This window comes from Pholcus phalangioides, unplaced genomic scaffold (assembly GCF_987345545.1).
Source record: "Pholcus phalangioides strain wild (caught in Gottingen) unplaced genomic scaffold, Ppha-v1.0 ptg000013l_1, whole genome shotgun sequence".
In the NCBI taxonomy this organism is placed as follows: domain Eukaryota; kingdom Metazoa; phylum Arthropoda; class Arachnida; order Araneae; family Pholcidae; genus Pholcus; species Pholcus phalangioides.
Window position 1 is genome coordinate 30,115,937 of NW_028301606.1, and position 27,465 is coordinate 30,143,401.

Below are 27,465 nucleotides of genomic sequence, written 5' to 3' on the forward strand. Positions count from 1 at the left end.
GAAATTATTTCTTTTATCAATTTAAAATTTTCTTAAGTTCTGAATTCAAAGTTTTCATTGATTTTTATGTCTACATTTTTTTTTTTTTTTTTTTTTTTTTTGAGTGGATATTTTTCAGCATTCTCTGATAATGCACAAATATTTGGATGCTGATTCCTCCTCTCCCCCAAAATATATGAAATCGGAATCAAGACCGCAACTAGAGGAGAAGGGGGATCTGGTGCCCCGGGTGCTGGACTAGGAAATACGAAAAGGTTACTTTGCTCGTTCAAATTTACGAAGAAGGTGGACGACAAAATGGATATTCGCCGTTTGTGACGGAGGAAATTTTTAGTATCTAGTTGCGGCCCTTATCGAGGTTAACCCATTTGCATCCTAAGCGCATATAAGCGCGCTAGTTTTTTATGCATAAGAACAAAACACTATAGAGTGCTATCATACTGTATAAAATTATTACTTTGATATTTTTCAAATTATTTTCAATGTATATCTTCATTGAACCAAGTAAAATTATAAATTCTTTGTGTACGCCATTTTGTTTTTCGTTTTTTTTTTTTTTTTCATTTTGAAATATTTCTAACTTTGTACAATAAAAAAATGTTGGTGATATGGGAGAGTTTTCCACTTTTTCGAACGATGCAAATGAATTAACGAGTTCCGAAATCATCTTCGCACAAAGCCTCGCGTCTGATAAGGACGGCCCTGGATTTGAGCCTCAAGCTGAGGCAACAAAAGTTGAAATGATGCTTGTTGTTCCAGATGAGTGCCACGGAAGTTCGAATACTTTTGCTACGCCTAACAATCACTTCATTTCGCTGTTCATTCTCCAGTTTGACGGAGGTAGGAGAATTCACGGAGAGAGACGTAGACCAGTTCTTGAAACTACATAAAAAAATTAGTTCATAATGAGTTCATAAGCACGAAAAATTGCACATCCTAATGAAATAAAATCGAGTAACTCTTTTGTCCATCATTACAAAAAGTTACGATTATTTCTAATCTAGAAGATCTTACACAAGAAAGAATACGTAGTGGGTCCATTAGCATCTCTCCTAAATGTAAGTTGGCTCACTCTGTCATGTCCACAAATCCGAAAGACCAAACCGCTCGTATCAACCAGACCTTCCGCCTCGTACTTTATGTACTCTTTGCTGGCAACTTTGCTCTTCCTTCACGTCCAGAGCGCATGCTATGGATCGTAAGAATGTAAAATAGATGTATGTATCATGAAATGATTTTACTTCAAGAGTGTTTACCAATCGTTCTCCTTATCCACTTGACGAATTTCGATACCTTAGCGTATATGCCGTATTTTTTGCCGCAACCCTCACCAAAACTTGTGATACCGTAGATTGTCCACTTGCCGTCCTTTTTGTGCAACAAGGGACCTCCACTGTCTCCAGCACAGGAGTCAACTCGGCCTTTCTTGAAGCCGGCGCACATCATATACTCAGTGATCTGGTAATTCTCGTAGACCCCTCTACATTCTTCCGAGCTGACGACTGGTACTTCAGCTTCGTGTAAGAGGTCAGTGCCGTAAACAGCGGTGTTCCGTCGCTTGCCCCATCCCAGGATAGTTGCTCGGACGTTCTCGGGGAACTCTTCGTCCATCGACGGTAGGCAGGCAGGTTGGGCATACGCGTCAAGCTCGAAAGGTTGCTTCAGTAACAGGAGAGCGATGTCGTTGTTGACCGTGTCCGGATCGTAATCTGGATGGACGAAAGTGTCTAGAACTCGGCTCTCTTGCTCCGTACCTTCGTCCAGCATGAGATCGTGTTCTCCGACGCGCACGAAAAGCTTACGGCGGACGCAATGAGCCGCAGTCAATACCCACGCACCAGACAATAGAGTTCCTCCGCAAAACGGTTCTCTGTGTTTATTCAAGATAGTCACCTGAAAAGTAGAGTAAAAACATAGATCAGAATGTGTGTGAATACAACTTATACTTTAAAACTAACACATGCACAATTCTGCCGATAAAAAATGTATAGTGCGCATACACTATATTATAAGCACCCAGACTGTTTGGTAAACACCCACACACTTTCGGCACAACTCATTCGGTAGTAAAGCCAATGGCGATAGACCGAAAATGTGCTCAGTTTGAAAGAAAGAAGGATAAAAATATGTGAATGGTTTTTCTAAAGCAATATCGGGTAAACACTTTGAGTGAAAGAAGCAGTTTTTGGGAGTGACCACAAAATGTATTTAGGAAGTTGCCCTAACCACACTCTTAACGACAGATTGCACTACCAGCTGATGACCATGTATATTGGTTGATTTTTTAATAGTGGCAAGAATGCTGTAGGGAAACCAAGAAAGGAAATGTCGTTTATACTACAAGTAAGTTAAATGCGTACCCTTCTTCCCTCCTCCGTACTCGTACGCAATGATAACAGGACAGGGTCGTCTTTAGACCATCATGAGCCCCGGGCCAAGTGATTTTTCCGAGGCCCCACCTAGCAAATTCTCGAAATTTTTAACTGGTTCTCATTTTTTGTAAGGTCTCCATTCTCTTCAGGTCCGTGCCCAGGTGGGGCCCATGCGTTAAGACGGCACTGTAACAGGAACAAGGCAGTTGTGGACGAGCCAGTCGAAATACTGTCGCAATGTTTCGAAGCAAAAGCAGAGAAGCTTGTTAAAACAAATGCGTATCACCTTCACACAGACACCTAGTCTATATTCTTCTATGGACTTTTTAATGAATGAGTACGTGTTGGAATGTGTGTGTATGTGTTGCGAATCTAACGTGAAGTTTGTTTCTCAGAAATCCAGATTGAGTGTTAAACTTGCGCTGTCATTTGTCGTCCAAATTCTGAAACAACTTGTCAACAGAGGCTACATGAGGCTTGCGGTGCATTTGCATTGCGAGGTGGGTAAGAGTCTTCAGAGGGGGACGCGAAAGTGTGTCAGGCGATAGATCACTCTCTTCGCACCATTCAGAGATTGGGAAGTGCCAATGGAATCCAACGGCTTCCGCATCGCTGGGAACTCTTGCACGAAACACTGGTGGTTAAATCGAAGACTGTAAAATATTGCATGTATGTATACAGTACTATGTATCTAGAAAACAAATAGTTATAAATACTGAAAAATCAAGCTATTAAAAGGCCTTTACAGCTAATAAGGGGATAAAGAACATGGCCGCTACTAGATGCTTAGTCAGCCAAGACCAGCATTCAGTTTGGCACCCCCTTGTAATGTTGTAGGAGAGGTTAAAGGGTTAAAAATAAGCGCCCCCTCTAGTCCGAGACATCAGACCCGCCTGCTGTCCCCCTCTCCCCCAGTTTGGTCCTGCTAAAGAATGTAGATTAAAATTTTTTAAAAAGTATATATTTAATTTAATTGTTTCAATTTCTCAAAAAAATGTACCAAAATTAGCTCATAAATTATAGAACATAATAATTTCAAACATGTTGTCCAAGTAGCGCATAACAAAATCGGTACAAACCTGCCATGGCCAAAGTCCTTTCACAGATTCACGTCCGCCAATGATTCTCAAGAACTGCCGCAGTCCAGGGTTTTTCCGTTGAATTCCGCATTTGATGTTGCTCAGAGGATGACTTTTAGTGCTATCTACACGAGAATAAATTACCAATCAGATACTGATATTCCTCATACACAAGGGAATGCATGATAATGAGTAGAGCCCGGAATCTCTAGCCCCATTTAAACGTCGATACGTGCAAGTTCCTGAGAGATAGAAAACTTGGTGCTTCCCGGCATTAACTTCGCTTTAGCCGAATAGTGTTAAACATGAATGTTTTTGTTTCAGATGTGCAATCTTATAGCATATCTTACTCATATATTGGACGGCATTGTATATGTATAGCTGGCAGATCAATGTCCCAAGAGGTCATCAGTTCGCATTTGGCTCACCCAGGCAGTGCAGGAATTGAGAAGGCTCTGGCCCCCGGGAGTCCCATATTGCATTGGGGCAAATTTTATTTTTTACACCACAAATGCACTGATACTACTACTTGACCACACAGCCTACTTAGGGTCGTATTCACCGACATGGTTTGAACTATAGTCACAATTTTTTGATAAGAGATCGACACGGATTGGTTAAATTCGAGTTTTTAACCAATCTATGTTGATTTCTTATCCAAAAATTGTGACTACAGTTTAAACCATGTCGGTGAATACGGCCCTAAGCCGCACATGCATCACCTACATATTCCTCTGCGGAACTTCTAACGAATTGGTACATGTTGGAATGTGCGTGTACGGGTTGTGAACTTAACGGGAAGTTTGTTTGTGTATAATGCTTGTTATGTGTGTCGTGCTGCCATCTGCCATAAATTTTTCAGATGGCAGCACAAATGCACTTTCTTTCAAACCGAGCACAACTCAGGTGTATCACCATCTATGGCCGATTTACTATCTAGTGAGTTGTGCCGGAAGTGTAACTGTGTGTGTACCTAACAGTCTAATAGTCTGAGTGCGCATGTAGTGTTGTGTTTGATTTTTCAGTGCTGCCCTCTATATTTCACAAGTGAAGTGAGTTGTTATGATTGAATTACATTTGTAGTGTTTGTAGGTATGTTGCTCTCTGTGGCGAGACTTTTTAAACGGGAGATCAGCTCGCATTTGCGCCTTGAAGTTGGGAACCACAGAAAACTAACTTTAGCCGACCATCACTGTGGCAATGGTGAGTCCGTCACTATGGCCACTCGACCACCACAGCGGCCAGCAAATGCACTGCAAACACAACTACAAGCTATTTTAGGTATTTGGCATTCGATTGAATTGACCAGAGGTGTTGTCAGGGGGGTTGCGGGTGACAGGTGCGGCCAAACCTGGAAAGGCCCGGTTTGGCCTGTATGTTGTATATCGTATACATAGTAATACGAATGAAAAAAAGGAAATTTTTTTCAGCAATAAAACATGGTAGCTGTGTTTTAACTATAAAAATGATAATCAATTTTCCAAATAATGCAATAAATAAATGATAATCATTGTCGTAGCTGGAAGGAGCTCCACAATCTTTTTCTTTACGGGCTCGGCATCTGGCAAACACTTCACTTTTTGGCATAAAATCAATTTAACTTGGGTAAGAATTCAGTTATTATAAGCTATAATTAAAGCAGTAGTCGGAATAAGTGCAGCCAATCCATTAATTATAAATGTCTTTTTAGTGCCCATTTTAAGCAAGTGCCTTTTTGCCTGCCTATTTTGACCATTTTTAGCGCCTAAACTTCCGGGCTCTGATAATGAGAGTTTGATCAAAATATTGTACACGTACAAAGAAACTGATCGAAACTAAAGCAACATCAGAAAGTATCGAACCTTTTTTGTCGTGTTCATTGCTCATCAGAGACGACTTCTTCCTCTTCCTCCGTTTTTTATTGTAGAGTTTCTCACAGGCGGATCCGTCGATGTAGCAGAGAGCGTCTTCCTGGAGGACTTTGTTGCCGCATATCTGCGGGAACTGACAGACTCTGGATCTACGAGTCAGGCATGAACGGGAACAAGGAGACCACGGTGACCAATCGGAATACGGGAAAGATTGCAAATGGTACAGCACCCGGAACTCAGATGATACTGGTGCAGTTTCAACCCTGGATTGCGGCCCGTCCGCTTGTTCGTACCTAGCGTTTTCTCCTTTCATCTGATGGAGAAGAGAACACTCACTATTAATTATAATTTCAACACTTATTTCAGCAATATTTAAAGCCTATGGCACAGGCTTTTGATGAGTTCATAAAATATATATTTTTTTAAATCATAAAATAAGCAAACAGTACCAAAATCCTCCCAATCCGCCGTAGCAGCCAATTTCTTGCATTTCAATCAAAATTTGTTATTTATTTACCCCTTTGTCATTTTTTACTCCTTCGTAAAGTGTGCGCTAAATTTTGTTAAGTTGCGTTGCGATGAGCATTTTTGACGTGTACTTATTCTCAGCGGTTTGATGGAATTACAAGGAACCAGCGTTTAACCGATTTATATAATTATTATTATTCGGATGCCGTAGGTGTGTGGTCACAGGGTAAATAGAAGGGGGTCTGGGCCTGGTTCGAAAACCATTCTGTGGTGCTTTACAATAACCATTTGTATGGCATGCAGGGACGTCAGAAGTGTTTTAAATTTAAACTTAATGCATGAAATTTTGATCTCTGGATTTATTCTGAAGGTGTTCGACCCCCCCCCCCCACCCCCATTACTTCACGTACTCAAACGCCGAAATCATTCCACGCTCCGACGCTACTGTGCATGACCATGGCATTTAGCAGTGGTCTAGCCCGGAGATCACACGTGTTGTTTCAAATTTTTCTCTCTACATGTTTCGCTCTACATATACGCAAGGGGAGGAGGAAGTGTCTTCAAAAGTCTTTGATTGGATTCTGCCATTGAACCTTGGCCTATGCCCTCTCGGGCAACGGTTCTCAAACTTTTTCATCTGTCTGCGGCTCCCTTGAACATGCCATCATTCACCCGTGGCTTCACAGACTATTCTGGGAAAAAAAAAAGTCACTACAATGCACTCTGAACGGGCTCACATCAATCCACCAACTCCTCGCAACACCTCAGACGGAGTTTGCCGAAGTCTCTAGGAACGGTGACGCACAGTTTGAGAACCATTGCCCTTGGTGCCATCTTAATGCAGGGCTTACCTGGGTATGGTCCACGTGCTTCATGATAATGCAGTCTAGTACTATGATTTTTTGAGAATAAAAATGAAATTTATAGATTGATAATTCCAGAATGATGAGGGCACCCCCTCCCACTGAAAATGGAACATTACTTGGCCGGGGGGGGGGGGCATGAACCTGTCAATCCCCTTCCCCTACTGCCCGGGGAGAGGTTATGTGTATGTGTACTGGTGGTATAAGACACATTTATCATTTCTCATGATACACTGTGTCTACAAATTTGTAGAATTTCAAGCTTTAATCTTTTGGTAAGCATTTAAAATAAAAATGCGTAATATCAATGTATTTAATCTCGTTTCATGGCCCAGTGATGCCACACCCTTCACAGTTGTCTGAGTCCGGTCCTATCCGCTGGTGTCAAAACTTAGAAAACCTCCAGTTTATCACTAAAACAGAATGAATTTGTGAATAGATGGCAGCACAAGTTTGTAATTTTTTCGCGAAATTTAAAGGGGTCTTTCAAATATAGGTATCCCTCGCTTTATGCTATAACACACAATTTTGAAAAGTTAGTTTTAGAAATTGCAATCTACGAAATTCGGCCTGGGGTTCGGTTTTTTTATCCTGCACATGGGCTTGCAGATCGAAGATATAACTTAGTTAAGTCTTTTGATGACAAAATCCGTTGAATTTGATGAAGTAGCTGAAACAAATATGAGAAATACCCTCAAATATAGATCTTACTGATGAACAATATTTGATAACACATTGACAACGCCATGAGGGTTCAAGCTAAATAAACAATCCCTTTAGCAAAAAATGGGGTGGGGGAAGATTTAGTAAAAGGCTAATGATTGATGGATGGATGTCTACTCATTTCGTACCTCCTGTATGCATTTTTGCGAAAATAGGTACTACTTCTTTCGTATTCTAGGATTTCCTTTCTAATTTGGCGAAAGATGCGACCGTAGCTTCAAACCTGATGAGAATTTTAATCGAAAAAGAAGGGAGGGGTGTTCACAATGAAACTAGTTTTCATATTTGCGAGAAGAATATTTCAAAATTCTCTGGCTTTTTGCTTCAAAAATTTTCGTAAGGTGACGAAGAACGTTGCTTGTCAGCCGAACTCGACTTACGTGAGAATGAAATCCTTTATTAAAAAGTTAACTAATTAATTAGTTAATACCTGTTGATGACGCTTTCGGCACCGGTCTTTGAAACAGGCTCTTTCTTCTCTGACGAGGCTGGCACCGCATTCAGCAGGAACACTGCAATGTCTGGTTCGTTTCTGCTTGCATCGAGGTGAACATCTTGACCACGGCGTCCATGAAGAGTAAATCTCTCGGTTTTGACTGCGCCTACGCTTTCCACCACTAACCGTTGACGATGGAGGTGGCTTCGACGTTGATTCAATCGAGTATTGGTGTCCATCACTGAGGCTGCTATTCACTAATTGCACCTATTTTAAAAAACATAAAAACTCGATCAGATCATCATTAAAGAAGTATTGATCGATACGTAGAAGACCAACCGCAATGGATGTTTGGGTGCCGATCTGGTGCCCCATAGGCCAAAGATGGGCATCAAATTGACCGTCCCTCCAACATTAAATAAGGAGCTTGTTTCCAAAATGGAACATTTCTACTTTTGCTAAATTTACAGTAGAAGTTCTTTACAAAAGTAGAAAATAGACCAACAGGTGGCATATAGGAATGTAGAAGAATATTGAAATATTATGTTTCTTTGAATATTCAAGGGAGTCATTTACATTTGAATTTTGTAAGTGTTCCGTTTTGGAAAAAAAATTAGTGGAAATGTTACTTTTTAATCCAAATGGTCAAATCTGAAGAATTGAAAATTTCTACGTCACCTGTTGATTCGAGAAGGTTTTACCTTACTACCTTCTCGTCATTAACATAAGAAACACGATCATTTTACAGCGGAACTTCCCATAACGGACACTTTTTTTGAATTACGTCAATATGGGACTCAATGTATTTTACTATATATATATTAACGAACACTCTTCGTTAGCGGACAAAATTTTAGGTACCGTGGGTGACCGTTATCGAGAGGTTCTACCAAAAAATACCAAATTGAATGAATGAGGTGGGTATGTTTCCCTTTCGGTAGAGCTCATCAAAAGATTCAGAAACCGTTGAAAAATGAATTTTGAAAAAAAAAATGGAACTGTTCTTTTTTTTTAGATAAGCTCCTCAAATGGGGACGGGGTCGTAACTAGACACTTTGACAGCCGACGGAAGCACGCATTTCGGCCATGGATGGAGATACGGGGTGGGGGGGGGGAAACATTGCCCTCCTTCCCAGCGTCAAAGGTGGGGCCAACTGACCTAATGTATATGCGTATATATGAATTGATATCATCATCATCATCGTGCCCCCAAAACTTTCACGTCTATCTCCACCTATGATTTTGGCGCCCCCGTATGATATAGAAGGAGCAGTTACAAGATAAATTCTGTGCCCCCGATCGGGGCATTAGGCCCGACTGCTCCCCGCTAGTTACAGCCCTGTATTGGGAGAGCCAAACTTCGTGCTTATCCCGGCTTACCAAGATTCAAGTTGCTTGAAGAAATCGAATGAAAGCACGGGTTTTATGTTGGAATTACCGCTGTAAATAATATGATAGAATTGTTTACTAAACAAAAAAAATTTCGATTTAGGGCTATAGAGAGAGAGAGAGAACTTCTATAGCGCTATTCATGTTCAAAAAGTGAAACAAGCGCCGAAAATCAATGGCCAGAGAATGCGACGCAATTTAACAGGGAAATCGGCTCCTTTTCATTTATATGACTCTATCCTTGTAATCCGAAAGAATTCAGACACCTGTAGCAACTCGGCCAAGAAACTTAGACATTGAAAATCGCCTATGACACACAGAGAGAGAGAGCAATCTCGAAACCGTATCTTCCACCCTCGCCCGAAGTGACAACAGCACTGAAATTGTACACTGACCTTCGGGGTATTCATACCACGAAAACAAAGGAAACACCAGAGTCAGCGCAGGTGACGGCGCACACGTGCTTGAAATCTATGTGTGCATATAACACAAGAGAAAAGAGAGAGAGAGGTATCCGTCTCTCTCTCTCTCTTGCTTGTGCACCTCAGGTGTGGTAATTCAGGTGCCACTCGAGAAAGCAATCCCACCCTAGTAACGCTAGCAAAACAAACGCAAAATGCCCACGATCTTGATTGTTTGCAAATTTCTCTTCTTTTTTTTCCATTCGGACAATGTGCCTTCAACTATTTCTCATTCTTCTCTCTCTGTGTGCGACAGGTGAAAATCACTTACTATGTGTATTATATCCTAGGCCATAGATATAATATGTGTATGGTAGATGCAGGATCATCAGTCAAAGACAAGATATTTTAAATACAGAAAACTGAATATGCGTATCAGGGCCGTCTTAACGCATTCGCTCACCCAAAGAACGGTCCGGGTTCCTCGGTTGTTTCAGCGACCCCCCATCATAGTGAGATCTGACCCCCAAAGTACAGTGAAACCTAGCTGCAACGATACTCGGTATAACACTAAATCCCTCTACAATGATACTCGACTATAACACTAAATCCCTCTACAACGTTACTCGATTATAACACTAAATCCCTCTACTACGATACTCGATATAATACTAAATCCCTCTACAACGATATTTCTTTTATGTCTTGTTTGAAAGTGCCTATAGTGTAATGGTAAATTGCTGCCAGGGCCGTTGTAAGAGCATCGTAGGTCCCCGGAGATAAGGGATTTTTCCGAGACCCTGCCAGGCAAATTTACGTGCTCACTCAAAAATTTCAACCAGATAAGATATCATTTTTGTAATGCCCTTCTTCTCTAGGTGCCCCGGGCCGGGCCCGAGTGAGCCCATATATTAAGGCGGTCCTGGCTGATGCTTCTCGATATAACGATAATCCCTCTATAACAATATTTTATTGGCCCGCAAAATATCGTTATATCGAGGTAGCACTGCGTATATATATATATGGGGGGGGGGGGGTTAAAGTCACAGTGGTGTAAGTCAAGTGTCTCTTAACCTTTTTTTACCCATAACCATTCCCCCCCCCCCCTCTAGACCATATTTTTTTCTCATGCCCCCTCTTCCCCTCATCAAGAGAGAGATCCATTGTTGAATTGATCTTTTAAGCAAATTGACAATGAAAAAAAAATTTGAGCAAGGTGGTAAAGACACCTGATTCAGTGAGAATTTTCGTTGGGGGCTCTATGCCTTGCCGCCTCACCTTTATGGGTCCTTACGCGGGCGGCTTCATTGGTTTGGAGAGAGTATCCGGGCCACTTTAGTGATCTGGAACTGTACCGCAAGTGATTTATGTGATCTGTAAATGTGCTGCGGGTCACTTGAATGAACTGGAAACCTAGACTGCTTGAGTGATTTGTAATTTGGCTGTGGGCCAATTAAATAATCTGGAACTGGTGAAATGCCACAATATGTATAAACACTGTTTAACCAAACAATACTTGTATGAAATTATTTAGTTGATTTTTTTACAAAATTAGGTTTGAGCTCACGGGCCACATAAGACGACTACGAGGGCCATGGGTTGAGTATGTATAGTGTATAATATGAAAAATTAAAGTGTTTGGTGAGATGAACGGAATACAAATAAATATTGTTTTTACCTTATGTTCAAAGTATTTTGGGACTTAACTCTTATTATCGTTGCTTATTTTTACGGTCAATGGTAAAAAATAATAGTAATAATAACAAAAAAATAAATAAATTTACAACATACACACACACACATAAGAAGAGAAGGCGCCATGATACGAATACGGAATTAGTCGTGGGAGTTTGTAACCTCCGAACGTTTCTTTTCTCTGTTAGAAAGACGGACGTCCTTGCCCCCTTCAAAGGTCGCCCTTGAGTTATTTGAAAAATATCTGACGAAAGGGTTACCGCTATTTTATATTAAAGAGATGCTTCAAATCGCCAAGCGAATGTCGCCAGAGTGAGAAATGTTTTTAATGCCAAACAAAAAATTTGTTTAAAAGTTCGCCAATTTTACTAAATTAAGGGGGAGAAAAATCGTTTTCATACAAAAGCATGTGAATGGATAGGCAGGCACTTTCAGCTAGGTGGGGGGTTCCACGGTGCTCTTAAGATGGCCCTTATGGAAGTGCATTAATTAATGACTTGCTACAGCATTTTCTTAATTCGCACATTTTCGTAATTCCATACCTCTTCCACGATTGAAGTAGATGTCGCTCTAAGCGGCCCTTCATGCTGCAAATTTCTAACAAAACTTCCGAAATCGATTCGAATTGCAGAAATGTAATTAGCAGCTACAGTTATGATCAGTGAGTGTTTCAAGCTGTAAAATCAAGAGTGCTTACTCATTTGATCAGCGAGTGACACAGTTTTAATGATTTGGTAACGTGATTAGCTAACGGGGGCAATTAAATAGCTAAGAATTAAGAATTGAACATCGTAAAGAAAATTTTAAGCAACAATAAGCTCATATTCATATTCCGTGGAACTACAACCTATTAACTGAGACTTCTAGAGAATGTAGAATTGCCGATACGTCACAGTTCACTAGTTGGAAAGTCACAATTTTCATTAATTAACATGCATTTCAGGCTTTTCATGTCTTGGTTTTGAGCTTGTTTATCATTCATATTTATGCCATAAAGTAGAGGTTCCCATCCTGCCGTCCTCTTCATCAAAATTACTCATCGCCCCACAAACTTTACTGACCCACCCATGGGATCCTATGTTATACCCATAGTCAGTGCCGTCTTAAGGCATGGGCCCGGGTGCCTCAAGATAAGAGGGGCCTCACAAAAATGAGATCTGGTTGAAATTTTTGACAATTTGACTTGTAGGGGCTCAGAAAAATCACTTGGCCCGGGGGCCCACGATGCTCTTCAGACGGCCCTGCCCATAGCATCTATCAATCCCCACCCAGACCATTCCATTGCCTCCTCCAAAGTACTATATTGCCCACTTTGGGAAACACTGTTGTAAAGAACGAGTAATCATTTCTGGAATGATACCGGAAACAAACGCATCAGGCGAAAAACCGCCAACTGATGAAGCGACTTTATAAGAAAAGGGGGAAAAAAAGTAAGTGTTTATGAAGAGCGCTTTCACCTTACAATTCATTGGTAATTTCTCAAATTGAAATAACTGGGCGAAAAAATAAAAGAAGATGCCATATATATATAGAGAAAGAAAGAGTCTCTCGACGGCACTCCTTCGTTAAAAAGGCATCCGGTTCGGCACACGTCTTCACTTATGTACATCCATTTTTTCTCGCAAGAAAGCATAAATGAAAAGAGAGAAAAGAAAAGTACAGAGTTTATGCTAATCAATGAGAAAAAAAAAAGTAAAAATAGCTATGGGCGTCGACTATTATAAATCCGGAGTCGTAACACTAAAAACGGATATAGCAAGATTACGTCAACTCTCGATTCGAAATTACTGGAAATTACCATTTTTTTATGACTAGCTTAATCTCTTACGAGCGTTTTGTCCGAACATAACTTTCATTAAAAAATTCCTTGATTTTAATTTTTTCAAACATGTCATGAAAAAGAAAATTACCTTGAGAATATGAGAATATTTTGAAATTATTTAACTCTTAAATGCGTAGCTTTGCATTATGTGTAAAGTGTTCTTGAAACCTTTATTACTGTATCCAGTTTTGAAGATAAAGGTTCAGAATCGCCTTTTGCAACATCCATAACTCTAACTATAGATTTATAGGCTATACTTTTGCCCATAAGGGAATGTCATATTCTTTCCATTTTATATTTTGAATTTGCTGGTAGATATGTCCCAATAAATGGCAAAAACTCTTTGCAAACGTTGCAGAGAATGTATGGCTGTGATTTCGATAATTGAATAGTTAAAATGTTTTGGTGTTGTTGTGTAGCATTTCTTTTTTTTTTTTCTCTACCTTTCATTTTTCAATCAGATTTTTGTTTATTTTTCTATTTTTAACTACTATAGTTTCATTCACAAAGAAGGTAGTTATAGAGAATGATTATCTAATTCTCCTTTTGCCACATTTTAGTGGTGAATCGTTGAACCTAGAGGCATACTTCCAATTAGAAAAAGTATCCAAATAACGTGTACAGATGCGCCATTCATGTTGCAAGGGGTTGTGCAGATATTAAAATAGAAACATTAACTTTTTATACGGGCACCATCCTCAAATACCCAATTGAAAAACTGTTCCCTTATCTCTCCAGAGGCCAACAAAAAACAATTCCACCTTTTTAAGTGCAATATTCACAGAAATATATGAATTCAAAAATCGAAGTAAAGTTCGGTAAGAACAACATAAATCAGAAGTTGTCCATTAATTTTTTTTAATGATATTTTTCCCTAACTTTCCTCTGATTTTTGAATTCAAATATCTCAGTGAATATTGCATTTAGAAACGTGGAAGTTTTATTGTTGCTTTCAAGAGAGGCAGAACAACAACTTTCTAATTGAGTTTTTGGGCACACGGGGACTCTATAAAAAGTTATTTTTTTTATTTTAATAACCATACAATCCCTTACAATATGAATGACGTATTTGAGTTCTACACGATATCTGGATACTTTTTCTAATTGGAATTATGCCTCTAGGATTGACGGTTCACCAGTAAAACGCAGCAAGGGGGAATTATGGAATCCCCTGTATATTTGGAAAATAAGTATTATTACTTCAATCCTTTTTTTTGAACTTACGGTTTTTAAGGCTTCGCAAGTCTTCAATAAGTCCCAGTATAAGTTGTGAAGTTCGAAAAAGATTTTTTGTAATGATTTTCCCGGGTTTCAATTCGTGTCATTAACTATGAAAAAAATTATCAGCTCGGAAAAAAAATTGAGCATTTCATGGTTAAGACTTGTTCAAAAATATTTCTTATATACATTTACAATACGTAGATAATTGCGATATTTTATTCCAAATTATCCGACCTTCTAACCGAGCGATGCATCCTGGACTAGATGGGACCTCGATGGAAGACAAGGGAGGTCACATGCAAACACACAAGTCCTTCACGATGTATCTTATTTGTCAACAGTGAAGCTGTGCTGTCTAGGTTTACTCGGGAAGACCTTCTTTTAGTGACATTTAGCAAATAGTGTCAACGTCATAACTCCAGATAAAATGTTTTTCTCGCATGATAAGTATATTTATACTAACGTTATTGGAATTCTCCATATTCTTTGATTCTAATATTATTTGGTCTCTCCAAAAGTTCTGAGGATTTTGTAGGTGCATGTTCCGGCTGCTTCAGTGTCTTTTTATCGTATTAAAATTAACATTTTGTGGCCTCGCGGAGAAGTTCACAGTCTATTAAAATGTCCAGTCTCTCTCTTATCTCGTAATCAGTGAATATTTTTCATATACAGGGTGCATAAGAAATTTCTCTCGACCTGAAATAACTTGCGCATGGAGAGACCTAAAGTTATGATACTAAACAACGCGGTAGGGTTAAAGTATAGCCACTAAAATAAGGGCTATACTATTAAGGCTCCTTATCTAGTCGCCTTAGGGTAAAGTATCTATATGCAGAAATACGTCACTCTCCCGTTAATACAACAGATACGGAAAACTGGATGAATGAAGAGATATCGGTGTTTCAGGGAAGGAAAATTCATCTCTGCCCTCATGGGGACTCGAATACATACACACGCTCACGAACAATATACATACGCTTCAAGGGAGGGGGGCGGGGAGAATTCTATCTGTCTCCACAGGGGTTGGTAGAGCACTTGTCCGGAAACGAGAGACCGGGTTGCGAGTCCTCATGAGAGCAGAGATGAATTTTCCTTCCCTGAAAAACACCGATATCTCTTCATTCATCCAGTTTTCTGTATCTGTTGTGAAGTGACTATGACCAATTACATATATTACTTCCAAAGCCCGAAGTGCGGCTAATTCGCGGAAGGGAAGACCACTTCGTAAATTGGCATAGTCTTGTCCAAAGTCCGATTTGCAGAAGTTATTCGGACTTTGGCCGACAATTCGTGAAGTGGCTGGAGATCCCTGGCCAATGTTCGATATGCTGATGTAAAACGGTCTGGTAGGCCCCAAAGGCTCGTAGGCTGTATGTCGATTTGTAAGACCCTTCTTGGAAGCCCCTGCGAATCGAGTTTGAATCGGGACCCATAGATCAAAAGTCACTGGCTGTAAATGTATTTGTACGATCCCCACCTTGGAAGCCCCTGCGAATCAAGTTTGTATTGGGACCCATAACTTAAGAGCCCCTATCTGTTAGGGACACTTATATCTGTCAGGGGGCACCCTATCCGTTAGGGATCCATACTCACCAGACATCGTGTAATGTCTTACCGTCATTTCATTCGCTACCCTCAAAATCTTTATGTAGAAAATGACTCGCTGTTGCAATTCTGTCAAATGCCACATTTTGTTTGCTAACTGGATGAATTCTACAAAGACGGAAAATAGAAAACACCCGAGAAATAGCTTGAACTTTGAAGATATGACCCAATATTTTACCATTGTTATCACATCCAAAAATTCAAGTTGATGAGATATCTAGCCTTTTCCTGAAAGATACTAATTTCAGCAATAACGGGTTAAGATATTTTGTAAAGCTGACTTTTCTCAATGAAACACATTTTCCCATTGTCGTAGCCTTACTAAGTTTCATTCGGAGGCGGATGACCGGTGTTTCGGGAAAGAGGGACCAAAGTTATATAACGGTAGACTTGGACGAAAGGGGAGGTCGCGAGAGATTCTCCAAAATGAATACGTCTCTGAATGAGAAATTTATTTTTATTTTTCGAAACTAAGTAAAAATATGTCAAAACTAAAAAATTTCTCTCAACTCCGCTGAACTTACCATATAATGTAATTTTATTAAACTCTAAATAGAAGATAATCAGTAGATCAAGGTTAATATTTGTACAGGGGATTCAGAAAGAATCAACTGAGTAATAAAATAATTTTATATACTTTTAAAAATTAAAAACACTGAACGCGATGAGTAGTATTCGAATGTATAGGGGAAATATGCATTTTAGATTATGAGCAATTAAAAACGTTAGTGTGCTCAAAGTAAAGCTCTTTTGATGAAATCATTGAAAATATTGAGGGCTTAAAAATGTCGGGAAGAAGGAGGGTGGAGAGTTTACCGGGTATTCGATGCAAGCTGCAATAGAAAATACTACTGTAATGGAAAAATAATTTTGTATAATAAAGCAAGGGCGGCTGTGTCACAACCATGAAAATGTTATGAATATCCAAAATAATGTAGCAAATCTACTAAAATTATTCCTACAAAAGAACCCGAAAATATTTTTGCACTGGGCACTACTCTTTGGTGGTGGTGACCCCGAGTTTTCTTATCACGTTATCCATTCTGTACCATTACGATACGCAAAATAAGCATTCCGTCATCGCGGCTGTGTTCATGGATTTCAAGTCCGCAGGATTCATCATGTGGGTAGTTTCAAATCTCATTATAAAACAGTTCTGCCAACTAAATATCGACAAATAAAATTTGATTTCATTCATCACTGATTACGGAAATTAAAGCGCATTTCATTAACGAAAAAATCAAGAAAGTCCCTGAAACAGGGCATATGGTCACACAGTAGGTTGTCGCCGATAAAATTATTGTCAAAAGGGGAGTCGCGCTTCATAAAGTTTGGGAACCACTGGACTAAACCGTGTTGTTCTATGAAAATAGGTCATATTCCGACACTTCAGAGCGGGGGACTTTATAAAAAAAAGACGGCATTTTTACAGGGGTAATTTCCGCTATGTCAGTTAAGGAGTTAAGAAATATGATTTCAGTGTACTATGGGATGCTTGAACATATAAGAATATGTTTCTCTTATTTTCTGCAGAATTCTGATATTATTGATTTGTGAACTTGTAAATATTTATCCAAATATCGGAGAAAAGTTTTTTCCTCCCAATACGCTGAATACAAAAGATTCTTCTTAGATAATTTTCTTTTTCTTTATCATTACTTGAATCTGATCCATCTTTGACTAAGTACTGCAATATAAATAGCGCACCACGTGTTATTATGACTATAAAGTCATCACTGAAAGGTTTTGATTTCTGTGTGATAAAGACTTTCTCTCTCTCTCTCTGTCTTCACGCATTTGGAGGAAATTCGAAAAAGAAGAAATTTAGGGGAAAACCATTTACAATGTCTTTTATGTTCAAAATGTTTTTAAAAAAAGTTATTTTTTCATGTGCATAATGAAGGCTGTGGTAAAATTAAATGGCGTAACCTCATCGTGACTGGATTCTGAGAACAAAAATGTTTCTAAATCGACAATAAACCTCTATTTTATTATTATTATTTTTTTTAATATTTCGGTGCTGTCACGATTCCTTTTGCGGTCGGTAGACTGAAAGGATGAATTGTACGTAGGTATGAATAACAGTAACACTATCTGTAAGTATATTAAAGAGAAATGAGAGATTGGTTCTTTCTCAAACTTTATTACATGTGTATGGGCATAAAGAAGTTTTTGTTACAGTTAAAGTATATAATTCAGTTATTTTGTAGAATAAAATTACTTAAAATGTAAAATAAGTATGCGTTATTCTACAATTTAACTAATTATTCTATGAAATAACTGTAAATTATACACTAACGGTGACATATACACCGAAAACAGTATAATATTAAAAATTGTTGGAAAAATTATCGCCATGCTTATGCATCCAGAGTAGTGGTTCTTCATAAATAGTGTACTCTAGAAAATGCGTGTACGGCGCGCGTGCCGCTTTAAATTCGTAGGAAGTGTACATTCCATTGATATGCATAGAAGGCTTGCGGATTACCAGAAACATGTAGAATACGAGTGCACGATCAGGGTATGAAAAAATCATGATTTTTAAGAAATTAAATTAATCGGATTTTTTTATATTTAAATTAACTGACTGCTTATTAATTATTTAACATATCTTGGTAATCATTAAGAATGCATATATTTTCACCTAATCTCTCAAATTTAGTTTAGCATTAATGAATAAACTAACAAATGAACTACAAGCAAGAAATATGAGCACCAAAAATCTGTGTTTCTGTTTCAAGAAAGGTCGCTGATCCCGAATTAACTTCATGGATTAACATTTTTTTCTCGTATAGTGCTATTATTTACGAGAGCAGTGCCGTCTTAACGCATGGGCCCCCACCCAGGCACGGGCCGGGGCCTCAAAGAAAACAAGATCTGAGTGAAATTTTTGACAGCAACTATTTAAATTGGTCGGCAGGTATTTCTAAGGCAAGGGGCTTCAGAAAAATCACTCGGTTCGAGGACCTTATGACGCTCTTGAGACAGCGTTGATCTCTTCACTTGTTCCGTAGCATGCGATGAATTTGGAATCCAATTTCCGTGACCGTAACTACAATGAATGTTTTCTTCAATGTATGGATGTGTCTATAATTTTCTTCAATTTCGTCTTTTATAGTGGGGATAATGGTGTAGGATAATTATTTATAAAACAATAATAATTTCGTCTTTATCCTGCTTGTACAATCGCTACAAATTTGAGTTTTTTCTATCCCGGTTTACGAAGAACAGGACGATAAGGAGGTGAACTGGGAAGTTTTCTTTTAGTAGCACCGTGTGAGGGAGACTACTCAAAATCGATTTGAGTATCCCCCTGTGAGGAGGCCCTAAGAATAATACCAGTATACAGTTTAACTCCAGGCGCGCGCGTTAGCACGGGTAACACGGAATATAAATCCTATCCCAATCGTAGTCATCTCATCGATTGGTGTCCCGATTATACAGGATATAAGTCAGGACCTAACCAGGAAGGATTTTTTATCCAAATATATTTACTTTGAAAAGTTATTAAAAGTTATTATTAGGTTAAAATCAAAACCTCAACTGCTTATTTAAAACTTGAAATATTTAAAATTTTTGATTTTTTTTTCTCGATTGTTTTGGATGATAGAATACATGCGAAAAATCTGAATACTTGACTAAAACTTCAATGTCATATATTTTTAGCCATAGATGGCGCTAAATTCATATAGTTCAAAGTTTTAGTATATAATCTACAGACGAAATCCTTAGACACTACAACCCAAGGTTTCTAGAATATAAAAACTATACCATTTGTACTGTCGTACTGTTCCTGCTTGTGGCATTGTAGTTGTGTGTGTTACAAGAGCAGTACCGTCTTAACGCATGGGCCCGGGGGCCTCAAGAGAAGAGAGGGGATCACAAAAATGAGATCAGGTTGAAACTTTCGAGAATTTATACCAGGTAGGGCCTCAGAAAAATCACTTGACACGGACATGATGCTCTTAAGACGACCCCGCATGAGGGCCTCCCCCCCCCCCCCCCCAAAGTAAATGCCTGGTGGTGACTCGGTATCAAATATGGTACAGGTTTCTCGACTCACTCGATTCACAACCAAAAGGGTCATTTAGCAACTAAATGATAAACATAATCTATTAACCAGATTATTTCTTACACAATTGATGAACGTATTATTCATTATGATTTGTTTCAGACTTGCATGACGGTGCTTAAAACGCCATATTGCTTAATATAATTTACACATTTTTCTATTCTTACACAGATTTTTAAAAAAAGATGATCGAACTCTAGACTTTTAAAGTCCAACGGTATTTTATTTGATACAACTTCTATATTATTATTATTTTAAATCAGCTAATTAGGGTATGGAATTTAAAACTTTGCACAAAAACTAAATTTCTCTGTTTATTCATCAGGACAACCCAAGTGTACAATTGACAATGCATTGAAAATACCTAGTGAAGTTATATCTAAGTTTAGCTTCTTATATTTTTCTGCAAAATTCGATTCAACAGCTTTCTTTCTGCTCTCCATCTAAGGATTATATAGGGTGCATAGCAAACAGGAGGTATGACATTTTCTGGCGAGCCGTGAGATCTTAGAGGTATTTTAAATAAAAAAGTGAACTTTTTATACAGTCCCCGTATGCCCCAAAACCCAGTTATAAAGTTGTTGCCTTGAATCTCCCGATGCCAAAAAAATCCACGTTTCTAAGTGCGATATTTGTTGACATATTAGAATTCGAAATTCGAAATACAGAGGAAATTTGGGTGCGTTAAACGAGGGTAAAACGGCTTTTCCGCATATAGAGCTGGTTTTCCGAATTCGAGAATATCTCAGTTAATATTGCACTTAGAAACATGAATTATTATTATTTTTTTATTTTTTTGCGGCACCAAGAGAGACAGGGCAACAACTTTCTAATTGGGTTTTGGGGTACACAAGGACTGTATAAAAAGTATTTTTTTTATTTTAATAACTATACAAACCCTTGAAACATGAATGACATATCTGAGTACTACACGTTATTTGGAAACTTTTCTAATTGGAAGTATACCTCTAGGATGAACGGTTCGCCAGTAAAATGCCATACACCCCCACACCCGTTTGCTATGCACCCTATATATACATATAGGTTCAGATCTATATTTACCAGATCTACTATATTTCTTTTAATCAAATACAAATACAACGCCACAACAGACAAAATGCCCAACGAGGTGGGCAAGAACGTTAACACGTTTCAATTTCATGCATACCATACTTGGCCACTTTTACTTCAATATCATTGAAGTTAATACAAAGGAAAAATGAAATTTAAATTTTGTGATTTAATCAATGTATTTTTTAAAAAAATAACCAAGTAATTTAAATCATGCTTTAAATCAAGCGGATTTAAATTCACTTACCCTGCACATGATTGAAATGCGCAGAATGAATGTGCACCCATTGAGATGTCTAAGACTAGCTGAACCCTAAAATGCTCACAAAGTTTCGGTACCCTATGAAAAGAGTAGGATGTTTGCTTCCCCCAGAAATGTGTAGAGGCTTCCGTTTTTCCGTATTTTTCCGTATATCGTGCCTTGCACGATTACTAGATCACTTATTTCGCTAGATTACTCATTCTCTGTCAAAGCTGATTGTTTTTCACGTACTACTGGATATATAGTGACGCGAACCCCCTGGGGTACCCGCACTACAGGTCTGGAGCCACTCGTAGCCGGTCAATTTGTCGCACTCAACTTGTCGCGCTCAACTCGTCGCGCCTCAATTTGTCGCGGTACAAATTCGTCGCAGTGCCAATTCGTCGCGGTACAAGTTTGTCGCAATACAAATTTGTCGCAGTATCAATTCGTCGCGGTACAAATTTGTCGCAGCTCCAATTCGTCGCGATACAAATTTGTCGCAGTGTCAATTCGTCGCAATACAAATTTGTCGCAGTGTCAATTCGTCGCGGTACAAATTTGTCGCAGCTCCAATTCGTAGCTGTGCAAGTTTTCCGCCGTGTCAATTCGTCGTGACGTCAATTTATATATTACAGCGCAGAATCAATTCGTCGAACCGTCGATTCTTCACTGTACATATTCCACGCGAGCTTGTATGTAGGTTTTTGTCTTACACGTGAAATAAAAACATGAACAAAAGTGTACACGCAGTTAACTGAAAATAATTATTTTTGTTAATGCAGAAAGGCCATCGAAATTAAAATTTCAATATCAATTACATTTATAAATTTAACTGCATATAAAAGTTTAATTATATTAGAAAATTCGGTTATAAAAATTTGAAATGTTAAATAATTGATTTTTGTTGTGATAAAATTTCAATATCATGTGGAAAAATTTCGGTTTGTATGATATTCCCCAAATTACAGTGAGCCTATCTTTAACGGTAAATTTCTATCTGCCCCATGGGCTCACGAGTTTCTCTCGCCTCCCCCTTTCTTCAAGAGTCACCAACACTTACCATTACAGTATCTCCATAAGAACCTGAAATATTTAATTAATTAATAATTCAATAAAATTAATATTTAATTTTCACCGTATAAGCCGCACTTCCCGCTTTTGTTGGGATTTCTATTTCTCACAACGGAGGGAGTTGGGCGCAGTTCAAGGATGGAAATGTACAGTGCTTATGAATGACGATTCGATGAAGTTTTCATAATGCCCACAGGATGAGCACCGACAAAGGCAATGTAATCACCAATAAGAAAGATGATTATGGGTCAGTCGCATAGATACAATATAACCATTAATGTTATGTTTATAATCAGTCGCATATCTTTGGCTGGCTTGTTTGAATATTTTCACAAAGTTTTCATTAGCGTCTAAGCTTTTGGTACAAGGTTGGTGTGCTCGGTCTACATATTTCTGTTGGCATAAACATGGAATATTGCAAAACCGAACGTGGAAATGATATGTTGGTTTACGTGTGTGTTTAAAAGTTTTTTCCGCCATAATTCATGTTCCGAAATTATAAAAACTTTTAATGCAATTCAAAATGAATTAGACTATTATTAATTATCTTTATTTGAGTTTTTTGTTGTATCTTAAAAAGAGATACAGGTTATACGGATGACAAAAAATAATGTAGTACTTTTTAAAATTAAATTGTTTGAATTCAATTTAAATTGCAATAAATTGAATTCTTCTACGTATCTTAAAAAAAAATTATGGTAGTTCATAATACCATCACGTATTATTCTATAAATCATCATCGGGTTTTTACTGCGATATTCACGTATATAAGTGTAAATAAAATGATACTCATAGCACTGAAAATAAATAAAGGTTTAGATATTGTGGAGTGTTTATATGTACGATACGAATTGTTTTTAAAATTAAAATTATCCTAATAAATGTAGACTATAATCAGAGGCGGATTTATAGTTTTCCCCACCTGTGGGCTATTCAAACCTTGCCTTCCTTCTTCCTTTCTAATTCATGTTCTTAATCACCAATTACTTAATTTTGGTCACGCCCTTTCACTTGAACTTGTCATTTTGGGATAAAGCCCGCATACCCCCTCCCCACCTAGGAAATATACCTCTGAATATAATAATCTTACATTGTCTGTTAATGTTCATTCACTTGCATTGTAAGAAGAAATTTTTACTAATCGTTGACTGGAGCCGTAGACCAAGCACACCAGCCTTGTATCAAAAGCTTAGACGCTAATGAAAACTATGTGAAAATATTCAAACAAGCCAGCCAAAGATATGCGACTGATTATAAACATAAGATTAATGGTTATATTGTATCTATGCGACTGACCCATAGTCATCTTTCTTATTGGTGATTACATTGCCTTTGTCGGTGCTCATCCTGTGGGCATTATGAAAACTTCATCGAATCATCATTCATAAGCACTGTACATTTCCATCCTTGATCTGCGCCCAACTCCCTTCGCTGTGAGAAATAGAAATCCCAACAAAAGCGGGAAGTGCGGCTTATACGGTGAAAATTAAATATTAATTTTATTGAATTATTAATTAATTAAATATTTCAGGTTCTTATGGAGATACTGTAATGGGGCAGATAAAAATTTACCGTTAAAGATAGGCTCACTGTAATTTGGGGAATATCATACAAACCGAAATTTTTCCACATGATATTGAAATTTTATCACAGCAAAAATCAATTATTTAACATTTCAAATTTTTATAACCGAATTTTCAAATATAATTAAACTTTTATATCCAGTTAAATTTTTAAATGTAATTGATATTGTAATTTTAATTTCGAGTGTCATGTACATGAAGAATAATGATCTAATTAAAAGTATGATTTCATTCTTTTGACTCTAGAGTTGTTACTTTAGAGTTGAAAAAAAATCAAAAATCGATTGACATTTGTAGTGGTGTCAGAGACAGAGGTGCTGTTGGTGCCCAGGGTACTTTATGGAATGGGTATGAGCACCCAGAGAAATGATTCAGAAATCAAAATTTCCTACTTCAAGATCAAGACAAGAACCCACAAGTACCAAACACTTCCGGCATGCTTGGCCCGTCAAAGGTGCCGACATGAAGGAAACATTGAGGGGGGGGGGCTGAAAATCGCCATTCATTCCGTTTATAAGGGACTCAAACCCGTTCTCAGGGACTCAAATCCCGACAAGAAGTGGGAAATGCGGCTTATACGGTGGAAATTAAAATTTAAAAATTTATTTGATCTCAATTTTTTATTTGGGTGAGCTCTTCAACATCCCTCACTGCGAGAAATGGAAATCCCGACAGAGATGCGACTTATATGGTAAAAATTAAATTTTAAAAATTTAATGACTTCAATGAATACTTTCCTTCATTTGTTAAAAATTAAAATAGATTGGCAGAGGGAACATTTCCAATAAATGAGAAAAAAAATTAGTTCCATTTTTTACGCCTAAAGCACCTACCCTATTTATAAGATCACAACAAACATATGAATTTTAAAGCAATTCAAATTTGTCGCGATGAAATGAGCCTGCGACAAATTTGTACTGCGACGAAATAAGCCTGCGACAAATTTGTACCGCGACGAAATGAGCCTGCGACAAATTTGTACTGCGACGAAATGAGCCTGCGACAAATTTGTACCGCGACGAAATGAGCCTGCGACAAATTTGTACTGCGACGAAATAAGCCTGCGACAAATTTGTACCGCGACGAAATGAGCCTGCGACAAATTTGTACTGCGACGAAATGAGCCTGCGACAAATTTGTACCGCGACGAGTTTGTAGCACGACGAATTGACGCTGCGACAAATTGACTGCGACGAATTATCCCGCGACAAGTTGAGCGCGACGAATTGACCTAGACCCGGAGCCACTACAGCACCATTTCTTAACTGGGATTCCACGCGAAATAGCAATGAACAGCAGGAGCAAATAGGTATAGCGTTCCAATAAAAGTAATTCAGAGTGGAACATGAACTACAAACCAAAAAGCTTGCGCACCTAATTGCTTACAAACATCAAAAAAGTAAAACCATAGTAAAGAGATTAAAATTTAGCTTTGCATTGAGGAAAAAAAATGGATTATTTGGAAATCATACGCAAAAAACGATTTTTTACTTTCGTTTAGCTTTTTATTGTTTTGGAGATGGTTTATCATTTTAATAAGGTCGTATTCTATAAATTTACGAAATTGCAGATGATCACAGACTCGTATTGAGAGTACACACAGTGCGAGAAAACTCATGAGCGGCAAAAAGAATACGCAAAACTTTTGAAAGGGAGAAAATGAGTTCCCAGGTGAAACCAATCGGGTTTTCTAGGTATTCAAGAAACTCGCTAAACATGATGGAAAGGCACACTTTGAAAAATTTTCCCACGTTATTCTCTTTTCACCTTTATTTTCCAGGAAAAATACACTTACAACTTTCAAGAGATGATTATCTGGTACGACAGGAAGTATGAGGTACCTGTAGTATCCAGATATCGTTTTGCAGTCGTACTTTCCGCTTGGATTAGCGGAATATGTTTGAACACCAACTTACACAATAACATTACGGTAATCTCGTTGTCAGATCGCGCCTACAATACAAGCGAAAACAAATTTACACCCCTTTCTATTGGATCCCGTTCGAAGTGTGCATCGGTTTCTCAACAACATGTTTTGCTTTCGTTCGTTATCGGTTTCGTCGAAATCTACACAAAAGCATGAAAACAGACACATCCTTTCACTTCAGTGGACGCCGTCATCATAGAAATTTCAGGTTTAAAAAGGAGGTTTAGTTACAGTAGGGAGCATAAGAAACAGATAGGCCACATGATATGAATTTGAAATTAATAACAGGAGTTTCAGCAGACCCACTGCCATTGATTTTCTAGTGTGTAAAAGAAAAACCTCAAAAGACACACACAAACACCGACAAAAAAAAATCGGAACGTAATATAGCACAAATACTTCGCAAAGAAATACGCATTGCAAAAGAATAATGTGACACTATACGTCAAATCAGAAAAAGTAGTTAGTTACACAGATTCGAGAACCTCTTGGATTAAGCCCTGCCAACATCTTTAAGAGCCATGCGTGAGAAGCAGCCCATAAAAATATTTTCTCATACGGGCCGCTAAATGTTTAAGCTCCGGCACTATCTAGAAATTATACTAAATCGTAAAAGCGCCGTTCCCTATTAAAATCGATATTGAAAGTTTGGATTTTTTTATCAGAAAAAAAAACTTAATTACATTCATTGATTCAATTTTTTTTTTCACTTATAATTTATTTCAGAAATGAATTCAAAACAATACAAATAGTATACTCAGTATTCAAGTTAGCAAAATTCGTGAAATTAGTCACATATCAATTCTGGTCATTGTAACTTTACTCTCATTCTTAACTGTCTGAAGTCTGAAATATCACAAAATCCATCGCAAAAATTATTCATTTTATTGAACTTATCAATTAAACAGACTGTTGGTTTGTACAAGGCCAATCTGTATTGAATAATTTACTTATCTTATTCACAGTTCATGTTCCCACATAAAATTACCCATATACTATTTGTCTAACATTGGTATGCGTTCTCTTGAAGGACACAATGCGTCACACAGTAAGGACTGATTTCAGCCAATGTAAATATTACAATATTCATATTGTAAACAAATTTTTATAACTTTTTTAATTGTAACTGAAACCCGGTAAAGCTAAATTTCATCTCGTTCTTGATTAATATTTAAAATTTACGTGCATCAGCTATCCAATAGTTGATCATCGTTATTTTTGTTCAGGTCATTTAAATATTCAAATTAAATTTTTTTTCGAGTTCTAATAAATTAGAAACAAAGATTCATATTTCTAGAAATGAAGTTTCATGAACTTACATTTTCTTCGGAGTGACTTCTTTCACATTCACAGATGATAACGACTAGAAAAATTGCAAATGGTAGTATTCCGAATGTTTTGATCATTTTTGAATAACTTTTCAAAATTACACGCACTCACACGAACATATATACGTCCACACAGAGAAAAAAGTAAGAGGATAGAGGAGAAATTCCCGTACGTTTCTCAAGGAAAGATGAACTCGGAAGATATTGTCCAGACTTGCATCCTCTTTTTTCAAAGATCAACACTT

At 37.9% G+C, this 27,465-nt stretch overlaps 1 protein-coding gene across 1 annotated transcript; it reads right to left on the reverse strand.

Moving 5' to 3' along the window:
* Positions 1 to 567: 567 nt before the first annotated feature.
* LOC149078953 (vitamin K-dependent protein C-like) lies at positions 568 to 27,458 on the reverse strand. Its single transcript, XM_089241176.1, has 5 exons — positions 27,212 to 27,458; positions 7,786 to 8,058; positions 5,293 to 5,614; positions 3,452 to 3,576; positions 568 to 1,893 (listed from the first exon to the last, which is right to left on the reverse strand). The coding sequence occupies exons 1-5, from the start codon at positions 27,296 to 27,298 to the stop codon at positions 1,243 to 1,245; spliced, it is 1,458 nt and encodes a 485-aa protein (XP_089097302.1). The 5' UTR covers positions 27,299 to 27,458; the 3' UTR covers positions 568 to 1,242.
* Between the last annotated feature and the right edge of the window lie 7 nt (positions 27,459 to 27,465).

Excerpts from the sequence above, each read along its gene's own strand:
- LOC149078953 (XM_089241176.1), bottom strand. The coding sequence starts at position 27,298 with ATGATCAAAACATTCGGAATACTACCATTTGCAATTTTTCTAGTCGTT. Across the intron at positions 8,059-27,211 it reads GAAGTCACTCCGAAGAAAAT|GTGCAATTAGTGAATAGCAG; the intron begins GTAAGTTCATGA and ends TTTTTAAAATAG. Across the intron at positions 1,894-3,451 it reads AAGGACTTTGGCCATGGCAG|GTGACTATCTTGAATAAACA; the intron begins GTTTGTACCGAT and ends TCTACTTTTCAG.